This window comes from Lycorma delicatula, chromosome 10, assembly GCF_047948215.1.
Source record: "Lycorma delicatula isolate Av1 chromosome 10, ASM4794821v1, whole genome shotgun sequence".
Classification (NCBI taxonomy): Eukaryota; Metazoa; Arthropoda; class Insecta; order Hemiptera; family Fulgoridae; genus Lycorma; species Lycorma delicatula.
Window position 1 is genome coordinate 43,631,382 of NC_134464.1, and position 23,683 is coordinate 43,655,064.

The 23,683-nt window shown below is 31.3% G+C and overlaps 1 protein-coding gene across 6 annotated transcripts in view; it reads right to left on the reverse strand.

Moving 5' to 3' along the window:
- The window catches only part of LOC142331504 (uncharacterized), a 517,182-nt gene that overhangs the window by 479,419 nt on the left and 14,080 nt on the right, over positions 1 to 23,683 (reverse strand). For all 6 annotated transcript variants that reach the window (XR_012758012.1, XM_075377455.1, XM_075377451.1 and 3 more), the window contains exons 4-10: positions 21,658 to 21,788; positions 14,047 to 14,101; positions 12,328 to 12,438; positions 9,383 to 9,493; positions 6,797 to 6,907; positions 5,450 to 5,872; positions 1,278 to 3,110 (exon numbers count right to left, since the gene is read on the reverse strand). Coding sequence is in view for 5 of the 6 variants with exons in the window: in XM_075377455.1 (XP_075233570.1) it covers positions 1,278 to 3,110; positions 5,450 to 5,872; positions 6,797 to 6,907; positions 9,383 to 9,493; positions 12,328 to 12,438; positions 14,047 to 14,101; positions 21,658 to 21,788 (2,775 nt within the window). In the remaining variant the exon portion in view is untranslated. The remainder of the gene's footprint in view (positions 1 to 1,277; positions 3,111 to 5,449; positions 5,873 to 6,796; positions 6,908 to 9,382; positions 9,494 to 12,327; positions 12,439 to 14,046; positions 14,102 to 21,657; positions 21,789 to 23,683) is intronic.

Consider the following 23,683-nt stretch of genomic DNA (forward strand, 5'->3'; position numbering starts at 1 on the left):
GACTGTTAAAAACAACAGTTTTGAAATTATTTTTTATAACAGTAGTCAATTACCATGCTTAGCTGTTCAGCAGGTCAAGCATCATTAAACTCCAAATAATACATAAGGAAAGAGCCTGGAAATAACAACTTTTTTTATAATTAATAACAGAACTTAAGAAATATTCTGGAGAATGACAAGAAAATTTACTGGAATATGATAACGATATTATTATAACATGTCATTTCATAATGATTTATGATATTTTAAAGATTTCAGGACAGTTAACTTTATTTCTCATATTAGAAAGATAGTAATATAGACAGAAATAGTGAAGAAACATGGTATAAGATAATCAGAGAGATGTAAAGCATTACTTCTGTTGAACATTTATCAAAATGAAATAACAAAGCAAGCTGAAGACTAATGTCACTGTTATAGTGGAAAACATGAAAATTAATTAGTATGCAGGTACTCAAATAATAATAATCAGAATTTAAGGGAAACACGTGAATTTGAAATGGAATAAGTAATAAAAACATAAATATAATGTAAATTTTAAAACAGAATCTAAAACAAATTTAGAAATAAGGATAAAAACTGGAATATGTTAACAGTTTTATGTTTTATCAGGACAGAGCAAGGGAGATTGGCATTCTGAAAAATAAAGAATAAGTCAACACACATATATATTGATACAGAATGAAAAGAAAGATCTGTGAAGTTTTAAAAAATCTCTAAAAATTAAATCATCAGTTCATAATATTGAAAACACGATTGTTTTAACTTTTCTTCATCAACACTTTCCCTGCATGCTATGCAATACAAAAATTTACAGATATAAAATATTTCATTTATTTATAATACAAGACAGGTAAATTGTATTTATTAGAAGTACGTATAGTTAAAAAGATCTGACTTTCTAAAACATATGCAAGAAAGTGTTTAATATTTTTACCAAATACTGATAAAAATTCTCCGAGAAAAAATGAAAATCAATTTTTTTAAAAATTAGCCCAAAAATATATAGCTAAGTAGTAGCAGTAATTAGCTCTTTGTCAAACCAAAGTATTCGAGATCCTCCTGTTAAAATTTATTTTTATACTCCATAAAAAAAATTTCAACTTTCAAATTTCTGGTGATAAACCTGAATACAGTATACATATATATTTCTTCAAATTCAATATGGAATAATCCTTAGCTCATATGAGCCGAGGATATTTAATAGATTTAATGTAGTTTACAATAAAATTACAATTATCTGTGCAAATTAAAGCACATAAAAACCAATAACTTACTTTATTTGATCCAGGTGGTCCATCATCTTTTCCTCTTCCATCAAAACCGAATCTTCCAGGAGGTTCCTTCAAATCACCAAATCGTGGTCCAGGGAATCTATCATCACCACCACCAGCACCAAAACCTGGGCCTCCAAAATTTCTTCTATCATCATCAAATCTATCTTTAGGGCCACCAAATCTATCATCAGGAGGTCCTTGACCTCTCCCACCAAAACCTCCAGGTTTGTTAAACCCACCGGGTCCATCAAATCCCATCCTTGGGCCACCAAATTTGTTACCACCAAATCCTCCTCTACCTCCATCAGGGCCCCCTCTGGAAAAGAATCGATTAGGACCTCCTCTAGGACCATCATCATCAGGAAAATCAGAATTACCAGGTCCACCGCCAGAGATTGGAAATCGATCAGGCGGGGCATCCCCAAGAAGTCCAGCTCTGGGTCTAGGAGGAAATCTGTCATTATTACTATTGTCATCACGTCCTGGGGGTCCAGAAAATTTTTCAAAATCACCACCAGGACCTCGAGAATCAAAAAATCTATTTTGTCTATCACCAAAGCCTCTTGGGCCACTGAATCTGTCTGGACCATCACCAGGAGCTCGAGGGCCAGAAAATCTATCAGGACCACCAAATCCAAAGGGTCTATCATCAGGACCATCATTTGGTCCTCCTCGTGGACCTGAAAATCGGTCACCAAAATCCTTACGATCAGGAAAATCTGGTCCACCTCTCGGGCCCATAAATCTATCATCTTCTTGACCTCCAAATCTATCATTATCATCATTGTTATCATCAAAACCACCTCTGGGTCCTAATTTATCTGGTCCTCCAAAAAATCTTCCTGGACCTTCATTAGATCTATCATCACTGAAATCTCGAGGACCCTTAGGACCAAATTTTTCATCTCCAAAAGGTGGTCTAGAATCTCGAAAGTCATTACCACCAGGTCTATCGAATGGTCCTCCAAGCCTTGCAGGAAAGCCTCCTCTAAATCCTCCTCTAGGCCCAGAAAATTTGTCACCATCATCATTAGGGCCACTTGGACTTCTGAATCTATCCTCTCCTCTTGATCCAACTGATCCTCTTGAAAAGGATGAAGAATCATCAGGAGGAACATCAGCATCTCCCCATCTGGAATTATTCTTAGCTGGAGAATCATTTCCTGGACCCCAACGAGAACCTGATCCACCAAACTTTGCATCAGGTCCACTTCTAAAATCCTCATCAAAATTAGATCTAGATATATTACCATCTTTATCTTTTTTATCCATTAAACCAGGTGGTGGACCTCTGTTTTGATCAAAGCCATCCATTAAACCTGGAATATTTGATTTGTTTTTAAATGAATCAGAACCAAACTGTCCACTACCAGGTTTTGGTGGTGGTAAATTGAATTGTGAGAAAGATGGTGGTTGCTGCATATTACCATAAGTATTCTGGTCACCACCACCTCCACTACTACCACCACCACCGCCACCACTGCCACCATAAGGAGACTGACCAAATGAAGACTGTGGCCCTGGTCCCATGCTGGAACCACCTGAGAAACGAGATCCTGAATTCTGATCATTTTTAGGAAAATCAAATGCCTTGCAGTCATCAGATGTCTTTAACAGTGGTTGGGACTTATTCACAGGGGGAAAATTAGAATTGCCACCTCTACCTCCTCCTGGACCAAAATTATCACCACCTGAACCACCTTGAGCTGAACCGCCACTATTCAACAAATCTAATCCTGGTATCCCCTTATTACTACCCTGATTACTGTTGCCAACAAAACTTAATGATGTATTACTGGGCTGGGAATCAGAAGTCTTCTGGTCAGTTGAAGACTGAAAAAAAAGAAATTGTTAAATCAATCAGAAATGTATCAATATAAATAAACAAACAGTAAATTATGATCAGTGATCATGATCTTGGAAGACTTCAGCTAAATAGGTACATGATATTTCTGCCAAAATTGAATTTACATTAAAAATAAAAATATGTCATTTTAAAGCTATTCCTTATTTATAACAGCAATTTTAATTAGCAATTAAATTACTGAATATGTTTTTTACATTCAAATATTTTATTATCTATGTTGTTCTTACCAAAGACTGATTAAGGTCATAACATTTATATTCCATTAGCAATTTTTTTTTCTAAAGCATATTTTGCTACAAAAAATTGAATCTTAATTATTACCTAGTTTTTTTCATTTCAAGTTTGTTTAAATCAATTAATTTTTTACACACAATTGCGTACAATAACCAATTTTAAAATCAATTTGAATCTATGATGATTGCTAAAAGAGGCTTTAAACAAAAGCTTTTGCTTCTGATGTATCTCACAATGATTAAATAAGAACAAAATGTTAATCAGTCAGATATTTTAAGCATATTGTAGTGACTACTCCTGGTGGAATGTAACATTTATACATAATTTTGGAATGTAATTTTTATACATACATACATAATTTTTTATACAATTTTTAAGCCAGGAAAACAACTACATTCAAAGATTTAATAATGTTAAAGCACAAATCCATATTAATGTTCATAAAATAAGATTAACTTAATAAATCAAGAATGACTTATAATTCAACCAGTTATTTTGTACTTTAAATTTTTAAATTTAAACTTTGTGACAAAAATTATAAAAAATAATTTACACTGTTTTCTTTCCCTCAGATGACAACATTTTGTTCTTTGTTCCAGAGAAAACACAAACTATTTGTCAAAATAATTTATTCAACCTTTATAAAACATTTTTTCAACAGTTTTAGTCTAATTACTTCCTTAAACCTTATACAACTGCTGATTTTAACACAAAGCGCCAACCAGTAAATTTTCAATTGTAATTAAATACATTCGAGTGGAATACATCTCTTACAGCTTTTATAATAAAAATTGTGAAATTTACAATGAGTTAGGAACAGTCTGATCACAATAAAAGCAAAAAAATAGTTAACAGTTGAGCATTCTGGTGTAATTCTGAGACTAACTGAAACTTCACAATACATTTTTTAATAAAAAACAATCATTCCTACCACACCTAATGTAAAATTTTTCTAGTACATTATTTTTTATATTAGTATATATAAGTACATAAGAAACATTTCAGTGATCATTTGATGCAACTGAAATAAGCCCCTAATAAATATTAGAGCAAAATTACAAAAAACTAATATCTACAATAAGTACTTGGAATTACTTATACACTTATATTGCTTTGTTTACTTACATAGCAGCAACATATGAAGAATGTTCTATTTTAATTTGCTACATTAGGACTGTTATTTTTAGAAGATAAAAATCATATAATACATTCAAAAATACAAACTTTTTTGTACATGATTTATATAGAAAACTTTTAACTTACTCTGCTGTCAAAACAACAATAAATGATTTATACAGCTGTCAATATATTATTACTTAAGGACAAAAAATATTCATTAATTGTCAGAATAGAAATCACTGTACAGATAGATATTGTCACTAGAAGGAAATATTGTCAAAAATAAAATTTCATAGCCTTCAATAAAAATATAATTCAATACTGTAAATCATATATCTCTCAAATTAGATAACATTTCAAACAATGATTACAATCTGGTGTGTTAATAGTAAGAGGATTTCCCAGTTTACAAGTTAACAGACACATTCATAAATAAATAAAGTGGAGGAAGGAGTCAAAATATTAGACAAAGAGGTTATCTTATATACAAACTTTGGACATTTCTAAGAAATTAGAAGTTAAATTCCTCAGAAATATGACTAGCAAAAACAAGGCTCTAAAACATAAGAAATGAAAACAATAACAAAAGTGTAAAAATGGAAAGCTTAAGAGACAGAAATTTTAAAAGTGGAAATGGGTAAGTAGGAAAATTTGATCCGAGTGATTTTAACTAGAAAGAGATCATGTAGTACACCAAGAAGGCAGTGGTTCACTAGTGGAAAAGATGTGAAAACTATTGGAAAAGATGTAACAAGATGTGGTCAAGTGATTCAAAAATGGACTGGAGAAAATATTAATCAATTCATTCTAATGAAAGGCCGCTATAAGCCCATATTTAATGAAACAAAATACCATGAAACTGTATGAGAGAATGTTCAGGAATAAAAAAAAAGGTTAATTAGTTTATAATTTGTTTTAAATTAAAAAAAATCTCATTATTAAATATACTTACACTGTTCGACTTTTTATCTTGCTGAGGTGGTAGATTTGACGATGTATTAACAATATCTGGTGGAGGTTGAGACATCATCGGAGGCAATCCCATGTTCATCATTGGTGGAGGCATGTTCATGCTAGGATACATATTTGGTGGAGGCGGAGGACCTTGCTGACCAGCATTCATCATGAATGGAGGCTGCTGTGTTGGTGGTAGAGGACCACCATATGGTTGATTGCCATATCCACCACCAAACGGACCACCGAACATTGGAGGTGGTCCACTCATCATCGAAGGGTAACCAGTGGGAGGTGGAGCCCCAGTTGGAGGATATCCTGTATTGTACATATTAGGAGGAGCACTGGTTGTTACTGAGGGTGCAGTTGATCCTGCTGTCGATTCACTGGTAGTAACTGGTTCTGATGCTTTTGTATTTTCCTACAACAGTTATGTCACAGTTATAGAAAACTAAATGATAATAATCAAATTTAAAAAAAAGAAAAACAATTAATATTGCAAATTCAATTTTATTATTAAGCACATTTGTACAACTTATAAATAGAAAGTACAATTCATTGCACAACAATAAGAATGAATTTTTTATACAACTTATAAATGGAAAGTATAACTCATTGTGCAACAATAAGAATGCATTTTTCCCAAGTGTACAAATAATAAATTATAATAATATTCAATATTCAGCTCTCTAACTACATGACACAGTAATCTTCACAGAACTGTTTTTCCACCATTATGAACTGCCTCATCACCTACATCATACAAATGTGGAAGTTATACAAATCCAAGAAGGGAAAAATATCTACATGAATATTTCAGTGATACTGTTAAACATTTTTCCATGATTGAAAAATATTGGCAATCGATTAAATAATAACTGGGCCAAATAATCAAATAAACAGGCAAAATTTTAACAGATATTCATGACTCTTAATATGAGTCATGAATATCACATTTGGCACATAGTGTGCCAAATACACAGCACATTTTGTTATACTAGAATATTAAACAAATTAAAGAAGTGTTCTAAGTAATAAAAGTGCTCTGGTAATAAAACACAGCAGATAATAAATACAAAATTCTAGTGAGTTCTACATCAAAATGTTGCTGCTCTCAGAAATAACAATATACTTATTGTTCCAAGTAATAACAGTGATAACAAATTTTCACATAAAATGTCTCCAACTTACAAACACACACACATATCATCCTAAGGGAATTAAATAAAGAAAGTAGATAATTAAAATCTGTAAGTTAGAAGAAAACTTTCATTTCTAAAGAAAGTTAACACTACAAAATAATATATATATATATATATATAAAAAACACAAAATAACAAATTACCATTTTTATTTCTTCCATTTTAGCTTCTCTCTTCTTTTTCATCTGCTCTCTCTTTTGTAACAACTGTTCTCTCCAACTTTCCCACTTTGATTCATATTCCCTGTATTGTATCTAAAAAAAAAATTAATGAATTTAACAAAGGATAAACATTTTTACTATTATATTATTTTAGTAAAAGTTAATCTTTTTTTATTCATTCCAGTATGAAAATTATTACACTACAGAGACAAATAACACACAAATCGCTAAGTATAAGATGTCTCAAACAAAAAGCAACAACAGATAAAAAGTCTGTTGTTTTTTAACAGATAAAAAGCAACAACAATTTGACAAGCATAATAATTTCACATAAGGGCAATCACACTAACAGTGAATCTTGTACACACTTCTAGCAGTATTTTTCAATGCTTCTCAACAAATATGGGGGCTTAAATCTTAACAAACACTGAAATATAGCAGCTATAAGAGAAAAATCTTTGAAAGGTTAAGTTTTTGGCCCCAACTTTCTCAAGGGAAGTGAAAACCTTCTGCTTCATAAAGAAGGCAAAACATAAAATCTGAAAAACCGATCTCTAAACCAATCTTTGGCATTGACCACTGATGAATCAGACCACACATATTTTACTTAAGAAATTAATTAAGAAAGTAAAATTAAGCATTTAGTATGGAAGAAGAATTAACAAGGAAAGATCTAAGCTGTAATATAGTAAGCATTTTTAAATGCTAACAATACTACACAAAGCACAAATATGGAACATAGCAAATAAAAAGATCTAAAGAAAAACCTAAGGTAAATAATCAAAAGGAAAAAAATTATGATTGCATAGACACGTTAAAACAGGGAAAAGTATCAAGTGACAGTAGTGATAAGAATTCAATAACAAGATGGCATTTGGAGATTAACATGAAGATGATAAAAACTTTCAAAACTAAAATGATGACATAATGAGATTAGATACAACTGGACTAGGTAAAAGGTGAAAACCGAAAAGATTAAAAGGCTAAGCGAACACTCTGTCATGACAGTAGTTAAAAAACAAACTATTTTTGTGTTGTTTGTTTTTATTTATAAAAAACAATTCTTTTTTTACTTAGACTGTTCATATACTATAATCACTGTAATAATTAGCAAAAACTCCATTCATCACTAATGTTTAACTATAAATAAAAACATTGTAAAATTATCTACCTTAAGCAAAAAAAAAAAAAAAGAAAAAAGACAGTTGGTGCACATGAAATATAAAAAAGCAAAAAATGAAAACTAGACACACATTTGTAATATATATATATATATATATATATATTTTACTATAAATGAAAGAATTAGTCAAATGATGTTTAGAACCGAAACTAATAAAATATGAACAAGTGAAGGAATGACATCATCACAGACTTTCATCTGAAATAATAGGACATATCCAACATTACATACAAATATTAACATATCCATGTATCCATCAAATGTAACAGACATGAAAGAAAAGAAAAATAGAAAGCCCAAAGAATTTGACATATGAGTGCAGAGATAAATGAAAAACAAAATTATCAGGTAAATAAAAATATCTAATGTGAACACAACATGACTTCCTTGTACGCCCATTAAATTACATATATACTTTTTTTTAAATGAAAAGTACATAAAATTTTATTTCATTAATAACTTCTGATATTTTTCATTTTTGAATATTATTCCACATTTTTTTACAATGAGAGGTTAATAAAATATATATCAATATATTTAAATTAAAAAAAAAAAAAAAATTAAAATAAAAAGTAGATGAAGTCTGATTCGAACCGATGCACATTTCCCCTAATATATTTTTATCCATACATTACCATATATATTTAGATCCAAATATTTCACTAATTAAAGTTTTATTTGGCTATAGCTCTGGAACCAATGAAAATAAGTACCACTTATGATACATCGTTGAAAAGCTCTCAATGAGGGCTTATTACTGCAGAAGAAAATGTCCAAAATCCAAATTTTTGAGAATTTTGGGCGTTTTTTTGGACAGTTTTAGTTGTCGATTGCGATCAAAAGAGGAGGTACATAACTAGATGTTACAACAGTCCTAAATCCAAAATTTCAACATCCTACGACTAATCGTTTTTGAGTTATGAGAGATATGTACATACAAACGTCACACCAAAACTAGTCAAAATGGATTCGGGGATGGTCAAAATGGATATTTTCATTGAAATCAGAAGACCAAAATTTTTTGTGATCACAATAATTCCTTTACTTTGTACAAGGAAGTAATATGACTGTTTCTGACAAACTTTTATCTAACATTATCAACGTTTCTGACATAAAAGTTTATTTAACATCATCAAAAAATAAAAATAAAATTAATTAACATGTTTGCTGCAGTACAGTGCATATATGTGCCATAACAGGGTGTTGCTGTGTGCTTGTCATCGTTTGCGTAATTCCAGTACAGTGCAACAGTAAGCTATTTAACTTAACTCTTGTGCTATAGTGGCCTCATTGTTGCCATACTGTACTGGACGACTGTGCATCACAATGTAATGAATATTTTATTTCTCTTTGTAACTAAAAATATTTGTTAAAATTTTTATTACCTTATCTGGATGATTCACATTCTGCTCCTTCCATTTTTCAAACTGACTTTCCCAGTTCTTAAATTGAACATCAAATGCTTTTTCTGCTTCTATTAACTCTTCTAAAGTCTCCTATAAAAATAACAAAAAAAATATTATCAAGATAAAAGGTCAAGAGTATACAAAAACATAAATGTGATAAAAATAAGAAATAGATACAGAATAAAATTCAAATTATTTTATTTATTAATAACAATGAGACTATAAAATATTATGCATATATAATTGTACTTATTACTGTATTATTTGTGCTATACATTATTATTTATTATTTGCTTATATACATTGCCAAGTAATATATTGTTATTGAATAATTAAACATAAATTTAATTGTGAATGTCAAAAATATTTGTTTTCAACATTATACCACCAGCATAAGTGAAAGCCTGATCATGAACAATACACAACATACATCCAATAAGTAAACAAGATTAAAACTAAATGTCTTTATAAATTGCAATATAAAAAAAGGACGAGTCTTTATTCATAAATACGATGACTGCAAGAATAAAATATAAAATTATTGTTAACATTTTTAGTGAAAAATATGCTTAATAATAATGTTAATTCAGCTTTTTACTTAAAGGGCTTGTTTTTAATATAAAAACATGAAAAAGTGATTTAGAAATAAGCTTTATTACATTAAAATAAACTTACAATAGACGTATTACTTTTTTCAAGCCCCACTCACTGCAAAATTTTTTTTTAAATATTCAGCTAGCTTTATTACTTTGCCCACAAAGAGATTTTCCCACCAGTGATTTAAATCAAACTATTGGTAGGAAAATAGTGATGAAACATGTGCCTTTCAGTTACTTTTCATTCTCAAACCAATATGATCTAAGCCACAGTTTCAAATAAAAAAAAAAAATTGTAACAATTACTAGATGTGAGGTAAGGACTATATATAGAGTGAATGTTCAAAGCTTTCCCAGCAAAACCATTTTAATTTTTCAATTATTTTTATTGCATTGTGTAATAGAAGTTGTACAGATACAGAATTTCATGGACAGCTTTCCACATCTTATTCTGAATAGCAAGGCAAAATTTATTAACAATTCCACTATATGGTATCACCAGATAAGTTCTAAGGTCAAGGAACACTAAAATTAATAACCTTTCTTCAGCTTTAAGCTTCTTGTTTGAATGTTCTTGATTAACCTTTCTGGGCTTCAATGATGAATACTACCATTCTAACAATATTATGAAACTGTTTTTGTGAAATTTTATTCACTTTTTCCAACAAATCATTTATGTATGAGTTGCTACCCAAAAGTTCGGGGAATTTTACCATAAAAATAAAATAATATCTTTCCATAACTTATAATTTCCACTGTCTCCTTCAAAGAAATCCTCTTCAAAGTAATCCTCTTGGTCATTGATACAGTGATCCCAGCGTTTTTCCCATGATTCCATACATTCCTGGAAGTCTGCAGGTGTAAGTGTTCGAAGCACTTCTGCGTTTCTTCCTGAATCTCCTCAATTGTGTTAAAACGACGGCCTTTCAATTGAAATTTTATTTTCGGAAAGAGAAAAAAGTCGCACGGGGCAAGGTTAGGCGAAAAGGGTGGGTAGGGAATCACTACCGTCTTTTTGGAAACCAAGAAATTCTGAACGGCTAGCGATGTGTGCGCAGGCGCATTGTCATGGTGCAGAACCCAGCTGTTGTTACCCCACATATCTGAACGTTTGCGCCTAATGCTTTCATGTAACCGCTTCAAAACTTCACAATAGAACATCCCATTGACAGTTTGACCAAGAGGAACAAATTCTGTGTGGATAATGGACTTCACGTTGCTGCAAACTTGGCATGTTTTTTTTTGTTTCTGGTTGCTGTTCAACAGTCTCAGTATGAATTTTGCAGCAATGCATCTCATGTTCAAATTGTTCGACAAGATGCGTTGCATGGACCCATATGACATTTGTACGATTGCACAAAAACATCATGGATTATTTGTCTACGATCTGCAACAATAGCCTCTCGCACTTTCGCGATGTTTTCCAGTGTTGCACTTGTTGATGGTATTCCTGAACACTCATCATCATCAACTGTCGTTCGTCCATCTTTGAATCGTTTGTACCATAAAAATGTTTTACTTTTACTCATATCATTGTCCCCAAATGGTTCCACAAGCATGCGATGGGTTTCTGCACCAGTTTTTTTAAGCATGTAGCAAAATTTGATGCAGTTTCTTTGCTCTTTAAAATCTGCCATTTAGAACTTTGCCGAAGCAATAAAACACAACGTTGCACAACCGCACGAAAGTCAAAGGAACACTGATTCACAAAGAGTACTGTTGCCTACATCTAGCAGCAGCAGGTCGTACCAGCAATGGTTCGCACGCAAAATTCAAATTCCCCGAACTTTTGGGTAGCACCTCGTAAACAGACAAGCAACTGCAAACATTATTATCTATGAACTATCCTGCCTTCTCAAAACGAACAACAAATTTTCAATGCTTACTTTCACAGATACTTACCTGCTCAAAAAACAACACAAATTTCTTTGCATGTTTCAGCACAGTAGATTCGTTTTTGTCATTAAGAAACCAATTATTGGCAAACCTCACACTTTACAAAATTATTTTAGCATTTATTTCAATCACGTTACATATAGTAATTAACATGAATATTATAGAATGGACCAACAGATTTCTACTGATACAAATAAAATTAAATTACTAGGCAAGGATTACCTGTTTCCAAAGGAGAATTCGGACACTAAGTTGAATTTTAATATGGAAAATATATAATAAAAAAAAATTACAGTTATAGGCATAGAGGCAAAAAACAGCCAGTATGAAGGTTTCACAAATTTATAAAAAAAGCAACTGTAAAAATAAAATTAATAACAGAAGATAATTAAACAAGCAAATTAAAATTTTCAACGAAAACAATTTATATACCTTTTTATTACCATCTGATGTCTTAGATTTCTTACTATCGCTTGCAGCAAAATCACTTTTACTTCCACTTATCTCATCAAGTGTTCTCTTATCCCCTAATGAAGGAAGACCCTAAAAACATAAAAATAAAAGTATAATAAATATAATTCAGAAAAATCTCTTCATAAATAGTGCACTGTTCAGTGTGAACCCATTTTTTAACTATAATCTCAGATTTTCAACATAACTGTCCATTAAACGAAAACTAATTAAATTAAACAAAAACTCTTCATGCCAGCCCTTAGAAATAAACAAATTCTCCCTAAAATAGCACTAAATCAAATTTCCAAGTTTTAGAAAATTTTTTCTCAGTAACACAAAACTAGATTTGGTAGATTATTTTACACTAACATTAATGTGAAAAATAATTACAGACAACTAATTGTATACAGTGAACTCCTGTATAACAGAATTCATTCCTATGTACATATTTCAATTCCCTGCTAAAGTTCTCAAAATTACAAGGATCATTCAAATATAAACCGGAATTTGTTTACATAGCTTAGCTTTACTGATAAAAAATAAAATTACAAATAAATTACCTTACTTTTATACATAATTTCCTTGAACAGAAATACATTTTCTACACTGGATAAACAGCTTCCTGAACTCCTCATCAAAAAAACAAGATGGCTGCCAAACAACCAATTATGCACATAAGTGGAAATCACACTGTACTGTATTGTGGGTATTCGAGAGATGTCCAACGAATTTAAGGGAGTATATCATAAGCCTGAACTGCTGTACGTGGCGGTACATTCGTCACAGGGAAGGTCATTGCAAATTGGTTGCTGGTGTTCTTTGTTGTAATAAGCAGTCCTAATGTCTCCAACAACTGGCAGTAATATGCTGCATTTATCATCCTTCGTGCAGAAAATCAATCAGCAGCATACCATTTGAGTCCTAAAACACAGTTGCTATAATAATTTTTCTAGTTGACAAGTGTTTCTTGGCCTTGATTAATGTTCCTCCTCATGTTTCCACCACTCCATACTTGTTCTCTTGCTTTCAGAGGTGTAGCATGGACCCATGTTTAACACAATAAGGTCCAAAATGCCTTTCCTTCTTCCTTCAAGAGATTCAGAAGTTGCTGACTGGTGTCTTACCAGACATTACTTTGTGCCTCAGTGAAATGTGGAACCCACTTCAATGACACTGCTGTATCCAAGAGTGTCTGACAATATTGCATGCACTTTCCCAACACTTACACCCACTTCTGATACAATTTCAACGAGTCATCTTCCACAACGTCACGCACAAATGGCATGAATGTTTTTATCATTGACACTGGTCTGCGAATGATGTTCATGACTTACATTCTTCACTGCATAATGGCTAATCAAACACTTCACTTTTTGACCCAGAGTCGAGCAAAAATTTAAGATTTGACACCTTCATTGGTGAGAAATCTGACAGTTTATTGTGCAACAGACGATGTATGCCTGTAAAAATATAGAAATTGACCAAACAGTCCATTTGGTATTTTGAATTCAAATTAATGACATCTGATGTAAATAAATACACTTAAAATCAAAACTGTTTTCACTTTAAATGAAAAACCAATTTCTTAGACCTTCTAATATTCAAAAGTAAGTACACTATAATTTGGTAATTTTTGTTTCATTTATATTTCAGTGAAAGTTTTTTTAACACATTTAATGTAAATTTTATCACACTTACCTTTGCATCATTTAAACTTTTCTGTTGACCAAACGTATCGGAATTATAATTAGCCCTGTAAATAAAAAATGAAAGTAAAACAATATATTAGAGAACATTAGTAAATTTCTGTAATAAAACTAAATAAACTATAAATAACAAAAACAAACCTCTTGCTACAAGTTTTCCTTGTCAAACCTAACTTTTTATCTAGTTATTTTTAAAAATGAATATGACCATGAATCTTAGTAGAATCAGAGTTTATTATTGAATAATAATAAATTGTTAATAATTTCTACACTAAAAGAATAATGATTTCCACCATAAAGGAATTATTTCAATCAACTTCATGGTCTGAAAATTTACACTCTACTACAAATTTCAGATATTTACATCAAATATCTATTTCATACTTTGATGTAATTACTGTATTTACATAATTACTTCACGAAGCAAGATAACCAACCCATCTGTAATAATTTAGAAAATGTTTAGCATCATGAATGAAATCATAGTTCGTCAAAATGATGCTTTTATGGTTTTATGATGCTGCACATAAAAACAAACACAACAACAAAAGTATTTATGACCATTATACATGATTAAACCTTTGCACTCCATGCCAATAAACATTTATAAGGGAATAGTGAAATTATTTACATAGAGCAACATGTATGCACATTATCTTAAAAGTTTTTTTACATAATTTGAAGAAGAATATCCTGTTTGGGAGATTCTATGAGATCATCATTCAATTAATTAGTAAAGTAGAATACAACTGGTTTCTAGAACAAAAAAAAACCAATCAGTAGCTGTTACTGAGAGTGAACCACATGTCAGAAGCCCCCATAAGTCCCCTACATCCATTTAATAATTTCCTACAAGTCTTCTTAAGACAGAAAAAAGTCTAGTCTAGGACAGTTAACTGGATATATACACACGCATGTATGAGTTAATAAATCTTTTGAAATTTGTTCAACAAACTGGACAACAAAAATTCACTTTTTATTTGTATTAATAGCTGAATCTTATTGTATTTTTGATGCTGATTTCAAATATCAAGCGGTTTCTTTCTACAAGCGTAGTTTTTTATTATTACAATTTTCTAGTGTAAGAAAAAACATTGCGATAGTGTAACAATATTATACATGCAATTTCTACATGCCCAAAATCTGCTTCTTTTGATTTTCTGGTGTAGTGTGCTGTAGATACATCAGTTTTAATATTCTAGCAGTAGTCAACTACCATTCTTGGGTTCAACTTTCCCTGATAGTGCGTTTCCATGGAGAATATTTCCTGGTGAAAGTATCCTCTATATTTGTCACTCACAGCTCCCAGATTGTAGAGAAAAAATCCAGATGAGAATCCAAGAAATGAATTTTTAGTGACATATAACAACCAAATACTTCATAGTTTTTAAGAACCTCAGTTATAAGTTATCCTACAAAATTTATCTTTTTGGCCACTCTTTTTAACATTAGGATTCTTCCTACTTCTGTTGTCCCACTTACACAAGAACCAACAAAATTTAGTACACCATTGTAAACCACATAACAATCCTATCACTTTCAGCTCCACAAATAAGTCACAAATATTTCTCATATTGAATTATATCCAACACAAGTTTCATATTTTCTTATATGACTACTTCATGTGAGTCGCATGAATTAAAAGGATTGACAAGATATTATTTCCATCATGAAGGACTGCTTTCAAACTACATTTTGATAAGTCTGTAAAAAGATGCCGTTCATCACGATGGTACATATATCCTAAAGCTTCTAATAAACATTCCACATAATTATACTAAACTATGTCCTTGTACTGAAAGAAAAAATATTGAAATTCACACCCCATCATAGAAAGTACTTATTTTAAAACTATGCTGCATCAGAATTCATCCTTTCAGTCGTAATGTGAGAATCTCTGCTTGATTCTCGGATAAATTTACATCACAAATGAGATCATTTAATTCTGTGCGGTTCAGCATTTGTATTTTCTAAAATAATCTGGGTCTCTCCTTTGTTCATTACCTGATAAATCCACAGCTGCATCTTTCTCTAATTCCCATGTTATTGGAAACTGTGAACTCTTGAGACACTGGTCTTTTAGCAAAGAGAATATCAGGATATTTAACAGTATTTCATTATTTTTTTTTACACAAAAGTAACCATGAAGTGTCCTTCTCTCCAACATTGGAATTGTACATGTCATATGATGAGATTCATAAAAAATCAGTCAACAGTGTTAAACGTGAATTGCTACAAATACGATGAACCCAGGACCTGTCCTGATCACCTACCTACTTTACACCCAAAATATAGTTGATATGATTTTTTTTTTGTCAGAGGAGTTATATTTCTCCTCCGAGACTTAGTTACCTCATCACAAATGCAGTGTGGCATTTTTATTAAAAACATCACTGGAATGCATTCACATAAATAAATTTTACAAAACTTTAAACACTTTATACACAGTATAAATACTAACTTAGAGGGAAAAATAATTTCACAAATCGATAGGAAAAGTAACCGTACCACTAATTGTTACACATGAAAGCTCATACTTGACTGATACGTTACGATTTTTCTTAGCTAGCACAATACATTCTTTATTGTTTATAGTATTACATCCAGCCCTGAGTCAACAAAACAAAATTCATATACACTGTGCAATGTATGACTAACAAGCAACATAATTACATTTACAAAAAATATAACATGAATCATAGTGTATCATTTTTAATCACTTTAATTACTGTGTATATAAATAATATTACTCATTTTTCATGGCTGTTTATAACTCAAATAAATTATAGTTTATGTACCAACTTTAAGTGCTGCAATAAATAAATATTGTATTGTACTTACACTGTTCAAGTTCATGAACTAGCTGGAAAGTAAGGAGAATTGTAAAAAATCTGAGGCCAATAGGGAAATTCTGACATCACATTCGTAGTCAGCATCCAAAAATACTAAAATACTAACTAACCATGTAACAAAATCACTGTTGAATATCGTTATTCAGTAATATCTTTTCTATTAATGTGTATAAACTTCATCTACAGCAAAAGAGACCAAAGTTAAAAAAATTATTATGCTTACTAGAAGAATCTCTACCATCCAACACACAAGAATTCCATTAAGCTCATTCCCAGAATTTGTTACTTCAAAAACAAAACACTGCTCTCTCCAAACCTAAAGAAACTACTGCTTCACTTTTAATTACTTAGCTAATAACTAATTAATTTCATTGAATGGCATGTTTCACTTTATAAAATTTTCATGTACTACTCACATTATTACTCGCAGATATCTGTAATTTTTATCAGTATTATTTTAAGATAACCGCTTGCCTAATTAATAAACCAAAATTTCATTTAAAAACATTTTTATGTGTATATAAATTTCATTTATTTATATATTTTTAAATAAAAAAAAAGCTTTTAATTTGTGATTTTTTTTTTAGTTATATTTTAATTCTTGAATTTTAATTTCATTTATAAAAAAAAAAAAGTTTTTTACATAATATTAAAAATTTTTTTATATATTCTTAATTGTATTTGAGTATAATGTAAACAAGGGGTAAATCAAATAAAAACAGGATTTTATTTATTTTTTAAATTTATTTATTGAAAAATAAAAGGCAAATGTAATTTATTTTTCTACATACTTTCCTGCTTTAAAAATACATTTTTCCCAGCAAGAAGGAAGGTTTTTTATCGCAGCATTATGGAATGAAGCTGGTTGAGTCAGGAACCAATTGCACACAAATCCCTCCACGTCCTTGTTACCTATAAATCGTTGCTCTCCTAGAACTTCTTTAAGCGGCCCAAACAAATGAAAACCGCAGGGCATAGATCCAGGCTGTGGGGAGGATGATCAAGTTGAGTCCAGTGCATTTCTTCTAGTTTTGAGACCGTTAGAGCTGCAGTATGGAGCCTGGCGCTGTGGAGGAAGATGACCTCTTGAATCAGTTGATCTCATCTTTTGCAGCGATATGTAGCCCTCACCTCGTTGTAGTAGTAAGCAGCACTGATTGTGCATCAAAAATCAAAATCATTAAAATGCAAAAAATCAATGCCTCGCCAGTTGAAAAAAACTGTTGAAAGAACCTTGCCAGCTGACAGTTGAGTCTTGGCTTTCACTAGGGCTGCCTCCCCTTTCCTCCGTCACTCCATACTGGCTTGTTTCGACTGAGGAATGTAGTGGTGGATCCACGTTTCCAAAAATGCATCACCTTCTTTTGCAAACCTTGCGGTAGGTCTGTCAGAGGCTGTAAGCCTCTGCAAGTCATTTGTGATGATCACTTGGACAGCTTGCATAACTTATTCCAACCTGTTCCACAATTTCGAATACTCTCACCCGTCGATCACCTTCAAGAATTTCTCGAACCACATGAATGTTTTAATCTGTAATGCTGGTCCAAGAACGGCGATCATGTTCCTGATTTTCCACTCGCTCTCATCCTTCCTTGAACTCTTTATGCCAGGCAAACAAACGAGTCCTTGACAATGTTTGGTCCCTAAAGTGTGCAGTAAATCTCAAAAAAATTTCTGTCGCTTGAACTCCCATCACAAGCAAGAAATTTTATAATTATGCATTGTGCAGTGGAGGGTGCACCTGTTGCTCCGACATTGTGAATGTTACTGATGAATTGGTTGGGAGTGGGGAATGGCTGGCCTCTCCCCACCCAAGCATACTAGAAGCGCAGGCCCAGTCCTACCAAATGCAGGTGCTTAGGAAAAAAATTCCCATTATTTGATTTACCCTAGTTGTTTGATATAAACACTTAAAACATAAATTACAACTGAAGATGTGGGTTGCCACGAAAGCTTTATTGTAAGATAGGAAAAAATGAGGTAAGTGTCATTTTACTTAATTTATAATTTCTGTAATTAGTGGATCAAGTTGGATTATATATAAAATAAATAATAGTAAAGAGGGATATGGGTCTTGAAAATATATATATATATATTGTAACAGGATTTTGACTCGTTCAGAACCCTAAAGAATTTTCATTTTATTTTTTTTGATTATTTTTTCAATTTCTCCTCTTACTTTAAATGTAATATTATTATGTCTGTTACAGATTAACTAATCTTATTTTTCTATTTACTATTACTGGCACTAATGAAACTTGATTTGATAATGTTATTATTTATTATATGATAAGGTTATGTTTATTTATGTTTGTGATATGTTAATATTTAATTCAATAGATAAATGAATAGATATCTTATCTAGTTATTTCTCTACAATTAAATTAGATAACTGAAATGCATAATATTCTTGTCCATCATGATATAATGGCTATACAACTTTACATTAAATATTTTGAAATAACAGTTTTAATATATATTTTTTTTTTTAAGAAAAAGAGAATTATCCGACATAATGATGGGGATACTTAATTTAAAAAAAAGCAGGACGATTCATGAAAAGGTCACCCTTCATGGTTGAGAATTATCATTTTAAAAACACATTTTCATTTGAACAGATATGTTAACAAGCCGAAATTCAGATACTGGGCCACAGAGAACCCATGCATGCTGTATGAGAAGCCACTGCACAATGGAAAAGTTACAGTGTGGTGTTAGTACATTGGAGTGTTAGGGCTGTAAACCTTTTTGAGAATACCAATTGTCAGTCTGTTATGATCACATCAGATCAATATGTGCTGTTGCGAACGTTTCTCCATAATGAACTTCATTTGTGTCATGTCAACACATGCCAGATGTGGTTCCAAAGGATGACACTACTACCCACATGACATGAAATTCTATGGCAGTCATCAGAAACAAGTCATCTTGTTTCGGAAATGTTTCACGGCCTCCTCTCCAGCCTGATTTATTAGCATGTGATTTTTTTTTTCTGTGGGGTTACTTGAAAGGAAGGTTTACACCAACCAACCTCACACTATACAGGAACTGAAAGATTTCATATGAGCAGAAATTCATGCAATTCTAGTGGATCTACTGAGGAAAGTTATGGATGATGTGCAGAAATGTACCTTACAGTAATAACGCACAACTCTGCAAATAAAAAAATCAATCTGGGTTTTATTCCTGCTTGTATTTAAAAAAATTTTTATACTAATGGTGGTCACTTGTGTATTGTTATCTTCAAAATGTGAAATGAAACACTAAATGATGCTTTTCCTTGTTCTTTACAATGGTGTACAAAGTTAATATTTTGTTTGCAATTAAAGTATTAATTTTTATATTTTAAATAGCCTCTTTCTGCTCCACCTGTATAAAAAGTTAATTATTCATAATTTATGCTTGCTAACCATTAAGTCTCATGTTTAATTGTTAGTTTATTTTATTATCATTTATTCTATTAAGTCATCATGGTACTTCATTTTTAAGCCCAGCAGATAACTCCTTAAATATTTCTTCATACGACACCCCAATAAATTTTATTTATACTTAACAATAGGAATTTTCTTTTCTTTTTAATTTTGTAACTTAATTTTTTAACGTTGTTTATTGAATTATATTTTAATCATCCTTCACCACTTAATATTCTACAAACATACGTCAAGTACATAACACATTATAAAACTCATTTACAATTAAAAATAAATTGCTGAATACATTAAGTAGTATATTGCATTAACTAGTCTTAAATTAAATAAAATCAAAGCTATCACTATTTTACTTTTTAATAAAGTTAATATTAATCATGACAAGATTAATAATAATTAAGATATTTAATGTAAAAATATGGTGGAATACAGTTAATAGGAAAGATTCAAGTTTAAATTTGTTCAGGAAGGTTCAATGTTTTAAATGTATAATTAGATTATTTGTTTTCATAACACTGTACATGACATCAGAACATGCAGTATTTAAAAACCCTGTGAGTATTTAAACCCACTCACTCTCACAAAACACTCTCTTTGACTGTCTTTAGCCAGTCAGACAGACAGCTGTGATCGTCAGGGAAAAGAAGGAGCAAGAATATCCACGGATCATCCACCTCCAAAACACCATCATCAATCCTGACAGCCATCAGGACAACTACTCTTGTAATATTTAATAATTTGTCATAGCATGACAAATTTTTTTTTTAATTAAAATTTTACCTTGAATTCTGTCGTATTTATTGACGTAACGGTACATGAAATTTAATAACAATTATATTATTAACACAAAAAATTTTCAGTAACAAAAAAAAAATATATATATATAGAGAGAGAGAGACTCTCATCAAAAATTACTTAGGCAAATTATAGGTTTCGGATCTTTATGGAGCTAATTATATGGCTCCACAAGTTTTGTTACCAGATGCATTATTGTTAATGATTCCAAACGTTAAAATGTTATTTTTAATAACTTTTTAAGACAGGCGCTATTATAAAAAAAAGTACTGCCAGTAATAAGCTCAACTCAAGTCTCTGAAAGAAGAATTTCCATTTAACTTGACAATGAGTAGATAATTTTAAACATTATCACACTTCATCATGCAACCAACAAATTACTTCCTAATAAGAATGCACAAGTATACTCTAGATAATTATTAAAATGGTTAACATTTACTAATATTGACATGGGTTAATATAAATGATAATGATCGCCGATCAAAATTTATAACACAATAACATAAGGTAATTTAAATATAAACGTACGAAGAAGTCGCTTTAAGGTGATCTCCACTGCTGACTTGAGAAACTACAGGAGGAACAGATGAAGGAACTACTGGTGTGGCACCAACTCCAGTAACACTAGGTAAGCCTTGCACTGACATCTGAGCTTGATACTGTTACAAAAAGCACTCATTACTCCCAATCATAGTTTAGAATAAATACAACAAAAATATTCTACAACTATTATTATCATAAGTACAATGTACATTTAAATACAAATATGGAATGAATCACAACTCACACTACTTATTTGGCTGTGATTTTTCCAAGACTCTCTCTTTAAAACATTTCAGCAATATAATATTAGCATTTAAATTTAAGTTGTTCACAAGAATAATATTTATGAAAACCCATGTAACAATACCTACCTGATAATAAAACTCCATATCCACCTGATAATAAAACTCGACTCCGAGCAAGAGATTTAAAATTTGAGATGCAATTAAAACCACTCACCAACCATACAGGAAAGATACAGACAATCAAAAATGGCTTTTGTATAATATTATATTGGATTATAATTATTAGATGACTAAGATTTATCAACCACAACTAAAAAGCCCTTCAGCCCCAGGCTGAGCTTCTGAACAACCATCAGATAAGAGATAAAACCCCAGAAAGAGCTACCCCTACTAAACTTTATAAATACTAAGTACATGCAAAACCTTAACATGAATCTAATAAGTCAAGCAGAAAGATGCACAGAAAATTACAAGGTATCACGGATAAAGAAAAGGGTAGTTGGCAATAAAGAGACAACCTATGTATAGAGGGACTACAGAACAAACAACTCCAAAGGAATACATAAGCCCCTTACAGTCACTGAACATTTATCAGAGCCACAATCCCTCAGAATAGAGGCATCACATAAATGATCAATGGTTTGTGCAGCCCAGGGTAAAAATCTGTTGTATTTATTCAACTACTTCCCTCTTCATACTAAACCAATGTTTTTCAACCTGTGGGGTGCGCCCCCTGATGGGAATACTAAATGGGCGGCATGAGCATACGAAAAGAAAATATTATTTAAAAAATTTATTATTTACTGAAAGGAAAGCCAAAAAAAAATACAATCTGACATAATAAATAATAAAATACACATTTACACTGATATAATACACTTACAAATAGGATGTATCAGTACTGCACAATGTAATAACTTAACACTAAATTAAAAACAAGTTTAATAATTATTAGTAACGCCCTTGGGCCTGTCTTGCAGAGCAAAGTTTTCAAAGAAAGTTTTAATATTAGAAATAAAAACTTTGAGTTCTTTTTCTTAGCCGAGATCTATATTTTGTCTTCAAAGCAGCCACCGCAGAAAATCTCAGGGTTTGTTAATGAACTCAGTATAAAGCATTTCCAAATGTTGTTTAAAGTTTATTCAGTTTCATGCTATCTGCTGTCAAACTTTTGAGTAAATGACACACAGGGGCCTTCCCTTCTTCATCTACTTCAGTACTGGTAAACCCAAAATTTAAATATTCTAGAGAATATTTTCTTAATTTTATTTTCTGAACCACACTCATTTGTGCACTTGATGCTTCACTATTGTCTATTGCTCGCTTATGTCCACTTAAAAAATTTATCCACGATTCTGTAAAAATCTACTGCTGCTGGGTATTGCAATAATGCCCAAATTACAACATACACATTCATGATGTATTCAATAGCAATAGAAGAATCGACTCAATTGAGCTGGCTGGAATTGAATGAGGTGCAGCATTTACACACATTTGTGCAGACATTCCAGAATGTTCAAAACAAGCCGGAACTTTCTGTGAAGCTGCAAGAATGTCTCACATGGTAGACGTAAGACAGAGACCAATAGAGAGGCATCGATTCTAATTTTGTGAATGCAGTGGATTGGTGCTACCAGATATCAATAAATTTACTTATTCTTGGTAATTTGTAAGGTTTGTAATTAAGGTCATAATGTAGTTTTACCGTCAAAATACATTATTGTAACATTGTTATTACATGAAAGGAGGAGATACAATCAAAATTA